The 6,732-nt window shown below is 39.3% G+C and overlaps 1 protein-coding gene across 1 annotated transcript; it reads right to left on the reverse strand.

The window, feature by feature from the left end:
• Positions 1–3,134: 3,134 nt before the first annotated feature.
• LOC115177688 (gastrula zinc finger protein XlCGF7.1-like) lies at positions 3,135–6,517 on the reverse strand. Its single transcript, XM_029738637.1, has 3 exons — positions 6,489–6,517; positions 6,176–6,353; positions 3,135–4,512 (listed from the first exon to the last, which is right to left on the reverse strand). Exons 1-3 carry the CDS (start codon positions 6,489–6,491, stop codon positions 3,782–3,784), a joined length of 912 nt encoding a protein of 303 aa, XP_029594497.1. The 5' UTR covers positions 6,492–6,517; the 3' UTR covers positions 3,135–3,781.
• Positions 6,518–6,732: the final 215 nt, after the last annotated feature.

Raw genomic sequence — 6,732 nt, forward strand, 5'->3', positions numbered from 1 at the left:
CTTTGTCAGTGGGCAAACGTACAAAATTAGCAGGGGATCAAATACTTTCCCCCTCACTGTATGTTTAAATGTCTGTACTAAAGTTTTTGAAGAAAATAAAAGGTTTGAAAGAAAATGTAATTTACCTTCAATGAATTAAATCTCTCTCTCCCTCTCTCTCTCTTCCTCTGTCTCTCCCCTTTGCTGGGAATGTTAAAGGTCAAGAAGTTGTGAATCTAAGGGGTCTCTTGCACACACGGGAAGTATATGTACACAAAATAATTAACAACCTGGACCCCCAGGTGTCTTTAAAACATGTGTTTTCTGTTCATTAAGTAATAAATGATTGACAGGATATAGACAACAAAACAAAAAGAGAAGTGTATTTTAATGATGTGCCCATTACTAATGACTTAAACATATAATTTTACCCCATTAATAACTTTTTACTGCAGGGGGCTAAATCAGCTGACACAGTGTGTTTTCTTGGTAGTCTTAAACAAATCTACTGTGAAACAAAAGTATCCACATCACACACATGTTTATGGACTTAAAAAAAGAAGACACCAGTACCATGTCAGATATAATTTAAATGTATTCATATTTGAGTTTGTATCCCAATATGACACATTAAATACATCACAGAAGACTGAAATGTGACAAAATGCCTATTGTGTTTATTGAACTGTACACTGAGATGCTCAGTTGGTCAATATTCCTCTCCAGTGAATTCCCAACATCTTGTCAACATGTGCCCCAAAAATGGAGCAGATATCTTATACCAGTCTATCTTTATAGACATTTATCCATAACAAGGCTTAGGCCTCCCCTATAGTGTCCAAAAACCTTTTCAAAATTTCACTTTTTTTTAACATCTTTATTTCCATGCATATAACTTGTCAAAATGCATTTTTATGTCCAAATTCACAGTCTTTAGATTAGACAATATTGTTTTCATGAGTGTTTGAAATTAGGTCCCTGAATGGTCAAAAACCTCTTTAAATAGAAGTACGTTTATATCACAAAATATCTTACAGATAGACCCTCTCTCTCACCTTAATTTACCTGGTAAAACAAGGGTTAAATATAAATAAATGTCACAAGCTGACAGGCTCCCAGAGAAAGGGCCATAAAAGGCCCCAGCTCACTCAACTGCTCCTCCCCTCTCCAACAGCCATCAACCCAGAACATCCTGAAGACAGAACATCTAAAAAATATCTGGGAATCCTTTCTTCCTCATGGAGCTTTATTTATTTCATACCTTGTGACCCATTCCATACATCTGTTGTTTGTCATGTAGACTAAGGGGGTGTATCTTTGCTATAAAATATATTTGTATTCTTTGTGTCGGGGCTCTCAACGAATCACTTAAGGGTGGTTCGTCGACCAGCCATCGTTACTGCAGAGCACTTACATCATTCACTTGTGTGTGTGTGTGATTTGCTCTCCTTATTAATAAGTGAATAAAGATTTCTAGTTTAAGTATAACTAACTTGTGTGATAAGTTTGTCTCTCCTCATTTGATAATAAAGAAATAACCACGGGACAAGTCTCTAAACGTCCTTGAGTGGCCAAGCCAGAGCCCGGACTTGAACCCGATCTAACATCTCTGGAGAGACCTGGAAATAGCTGTGCAGCAACGCTCCCCATACAACCTGACAGAGCTTGAGAGGATCTGCAGAGAAGAATGGGAGAAACTCCCCAAATACAGGCGTGCCAAGCTTGTAGCGTCACACCCAAGAAGACTCAATGCTGTAATCACTGCCAAAGGTGCTGCAACAAAGTACTGAGTAAAGGGTCTGAATACTTAAGCAAATATTATATTTCATTTTTTATTTTTTTAATAAATTAGCATCAATTTCTAAAAAACAGTTTTTGTTTTGTCATTATGGGATATTGTGTAGATGAGGGGGAAAAAACTATTTAATCAATTTTATAAAAAGGCTGTAACATAACAAATTGTGGAGAAAGTTGAAGGGTCTGAATACTTTACCAGCCTAATTATTTTTCCCTCAGGAAGCTCCGGTGAACAGTGGTTGTAGTGCACTGCTGCCACCACCAGGCCTGGAGGGCATTTTGACTTTGTTGTGATAGCTAGCTGTGTTGCTAAAGACATAGCAACATGCAATCTGGCTACCGATCAACCTATTGTGTGTATTGAATATTCATATTAGTTTAAGGTTAGGCGAGAAATGGCGATGGAAACTTTATACGCAAATATTTATTTAATAACCATCATATCGAAGTAAACTTGGAGTCACGTGATGATATGTTGTGTGGTCCTCCCACTATGACTTGGGAACCCATGCAGTTTATTAGGCTACATATTAAATACGTTATAAACTTCACAGGGTGGTGAAAGTGATGAGTTTGAGGCTCCTTTCCAATACATTTTGAGGGTCTTATTCTGGTGACATGCTGATCGATGCTTGGTTGCCATTTGACATATAAAATAATATTGCTCTTATCCATAATAATCTCATCATGTAGGTAGCCTACCCGCACTATATCTGTCAGCTGCTGGCTACAAGTGCACGTTTGCTATATAAACGCAAGAGTTGAAAATGCGAATGAAACCCATTAAACTTAACAGAAAAAGTGTTGTAATTGTCACACGAAGCCTTTTATCCGCAGTAAGTCTGTTTGATGGAAACATTTCTGGTGGGAAAATGCATATATTGTTTTATGCAGATTTGAGAATATTCACATGAAAATCTGTCGCAAATTGCATGGAAATGTAGCTACTAAAGTGGATATTGATCCAACACCTGCTGCTTATTCAAACCAGTCCACTGGGCACAGACGTCAGTTCAACATCTAGTTTCCATTTACATTTCTTTGAGTCGTCAACTAAAGTGAATTCAACATGAAATCAACACAGAATGTCACCTGTCACTGAATTTAGGTTGCCAGTTGGGTGAAAAATAAATAAAAAAAACTTTTTACAAATCCAATCAGTTTTCTACATTGATCTAACATCACATTGATTTGTTTTGTTTAACTGACACGGAAACAACGTTTATTCAACCAGTGGAAGGCTTGTAAATGCCCCCAGGAAAGTCGAACGAGAAACTCTTCATTGAGACAATGATAAACAGCAATCCGTGGGAGAGTTGTGTTGGATATTATAAAATAAGGATCTGCTGGAGTCCAAGTCAAACCAAGATTCTTTATTTCTGAGCTCAGAGAGAATAACAGAGTTACACAGCGCAGTGTAGACAGTCTGAATTTCTGAAGCATTGGGTGATGAGCACATATCTTTATAGTTTCCTGTTCCTGGGCGGGACTTCATTCATACAAGGACACAGGTGCAGCTGGTTTGCAACACGTAATGATACTCTCAAGAACAGGAGATTATAATAGGACAGTTTCACAAGGTTAGTCACATACTCAGTTATGTGGACACATATGATTAAAATATTCGATTACAGAGTCTGTGAACATTTTCATTTCAATAATCAACTGTGGACCAACAATGCAAATGTAAACAATGGAGGAAATGCATCACATCCAAAAATCCCTTGATTATCTGTAGTGCTGGAGGAATGACACCCAGATAAACACACACACAGAGTTTAAAAAAGGACCATTTAAACACATGGAATCTGATGTAGTCTATATTCAAACTGACATACTCCATTCATATTTTCTAATAAAAACATACACATATTTTTTAGAGTATACTTTGTACCATTTAATATGGTGTAAACAATTAAACACGTTCTCAGTCAACAATATAAGACAATGGGAGCGTTCTCTGATGAATTTTAAGTCAATGTGATGTGAAACGTAAGTTCACACACTAGGATACGTAATTATTCCCTCCTGTGTGGATTCTCACATGTTTTTTAAGTGACTGTGATGAGTAATATGTCTTCCCACAGTCTGAACATTTGTAAGGCTTCTCCCCTGTGTGGATTCGCTCATGAGCTTTCAGGGTTCCTGACTGGCTAAAACTCTTTCCACACTGGGAGCAGTGGTAAGGCTTCTCCCCTGTGTGTATTCGGTTATGATCTTTCAGGCTTCCTGAATGGCTAAAACTCTTTCCACACTGGGCGCAATTGTATGGCTTCTCCCCTGTGTGTATTCGCTCATGAGCTTTCAGGCTTCCTAACTGGCTAAAACTATTTCCACACTGGGAGCAGTGGTAAGGCTTCTCCCCTGTGTGTATTCGTTCATGATCTTTCAGGCTTCTTGACTGACTAAAACTCTTTCCACATTGGGCGCAATGGTATGGCTTCTCCCCTGTGTGTATTTGCGAGTGAGCTTTCAGGTTTCGTATCTGGCTAAAACTCTTTCCACACTGGGAGCAGTAGTAAGGTTTCTCCCCTGTGTGTATTCGCTTGTGAGATTTGAGTTTTTCTAACCGCATAAAATGCTTTCTACACTGCACGCAATGGTACGGCTTCTCTCCTGTGCATGTCCTCTTTCTTTTCAGGCTTCCTGACTTGATAAAACTCTTTCCAATCTGGGAGCAGAGGTGTTGTCTTGATGGTTTGAAAATCTCTGGTTCCTCCAAGTTTGTTTTTTTTCCTGCCAAAGACAGTGTTTATTTAAAGAGAGATCTGAATGAAATCTCCACATGATAAAACCGTCATGCTATGAGGTCTAATCTAAATCGGATCACTCAGATCAAGGTATTACTTGAGGTAATACCGTAATTTGCTTCTTGAATCATTACTTGAAGTTTTCAAACATTTCATAATTTAAAACAATCTTGGTGTGATTTTAAAACAAATGTTGTAGAGTTTCCTGGTAATTACTGATAATGTTTACATTACTTATTTTAATTCTGTTTTATAAGTCAGAACACAGAACTAGACAGTTATCATTATCATTACACAGGTGCACCTTGTGCTGGGAACAATAAAAAGCCACTTTAAAAAATGTACAGTTTTGTCACAACACAATGCCACCAATGTCTCAAGTTTTGAGGGAGTGTGCAATTGGCATGGTGACTGCAGGAATATCCAGTGGAGCTGTTACCAGAGAATTGAATGTTAATTTCTCTACCATAAGCCACCTCCGTCGGTTTAGAGAACTTGGCAGAGCGTCCAACCGACCTCACAACCGCACACCACATACAACAAAGCAAGCTCAGGATCTCCACATCATCTGAGATCAGCCACCCGGACAGCTGATGAAACTGGGGAGTATTTATCTCTGTAACAAAGCCCTTTTGCGGGGAAAAACAAATTCTGATTGGCTGGGCCTGGCTCCCCAGTAGGTGGGCTTATGCCCTCCCAGACCCACCAATGACAGCCCAATCATATGAAGTCCATAGATTAGGTCCTAATGAATTTATTTACATTGACTGATTTCCTAATATGAACTGTAAATCATTGAAATTGTTGCGTTTATATTTCTGTTCAGTGTGTGTGTATATATATATATATATACACACACAGTACCAGTCAAAAGTTTGGACACACATACTCATTCAAGGGTTTTTCTTTATTTTACTATTTTCTACACTGTAGAATAATAGTGAAGACATCAAAACTATGAAACAACACATATTGAATCATGTAGTAAATAAGTGTTAAATCAAAATATATTTTATATTTGAAATTCTTCAAAGTAGCCACCCTTTGCCTTGATGACAACTTTGCACTCTTGGCATTCTCTCAACCAGCTTCATGAGGTAGTCACCTGGAATGCATTTAAATTAACAGGTGTGCCTTGTTAGAAGCATGGAGAAGGTGTGATGGTGCTTTGCTGGTGACACTGTCTGTGATTTATTTAGAATTCAAGACACACTTAACCAGCATGGCTACCACAGCATTCTGCAGCGATACGTCGTCCCATCTGGTTTGCGCATAGTGAGACTATCATTTGTTTTTCAACAGGACAATGACCCAACACACCTCCAGGCTGTCTAAGGGCTATTTGACCAAGAAGGAGAGTGATGGAGTGCTGCATCAGATGACCTGGTCTCCACAATCACCCGACCTCAACCCAATTGAGATGGTTTGGGATGAGTTGGAACACAGAGTGAAGGAAAAGCAGCCAACAAGTGCTCAGCATATGTGGGAACTCCTTCACGACTGTTGGAAAAGCATTCCAGGTAAAGCTGGTTGAGAGAATGCCAAGAGTGTTCAACGCTGTATTTGTATTAGTCAGGGACAGCCCTACTGGGAACAGATACCAATGGCCAGATCTTTTTAATTTGTTCAAACTAAACGACAGCACTTACTTTGATGTTTAAAATCTGATCCTTTCTTCTCTTCTCGTCCTCTCACAGTTCCACTCAGCCCTGTTGTTTTCCTGCAGTCCACCAGCAGCACAGACAACCTCTTCATACCCAGCAGTAAGGTGCTACCGGGAGAGGCACGACACGGGGACTCCGGGAGGGAGGAAGGGCTAGCGTTGTCCTGGTAACCATAACGAGGGGACACAGACACATATCATTATGGATGCTGATGTCACTGTTGTCATAAAGTGTTTTACAGAAACCCAGCCCAGATCCCGATAGAGCAAGCTGTATGCTAGACCAGACCAAGCTGTACCATCTGCTGTTCTGATCTGGAGAGACTCTTCTCTGCCTCGTCAGCATCAGGATGTTGTTGAGGCTCCCCAAAGGATCCATGATAGTCATGTCTCTCTCCTGTGTGAACGACAACATCAAACAGACAGTCAACTTATGATCTTCTATTACAATCATAGGGTCTTACAAGAGGCATGAATATGTCTGAAAAGGGCCTAAATTGGCCACTTTCATCATGATTTTGTAAAATATTGTTTGTGTTGTAA

Source organism: Salmo trutta, chromosome 38, assembly GCF_901001165.1.
Source record: "Salmo trutta chromosome 38, fSalTru1.1, whole genome shotgun sequence".
NCBI classification, from domain to species: Eukaryota; Metazoa; Chordata; class Actinopteri; order Salmoniformes; family Salmonidae; genus Salmo; species Salmo trutta.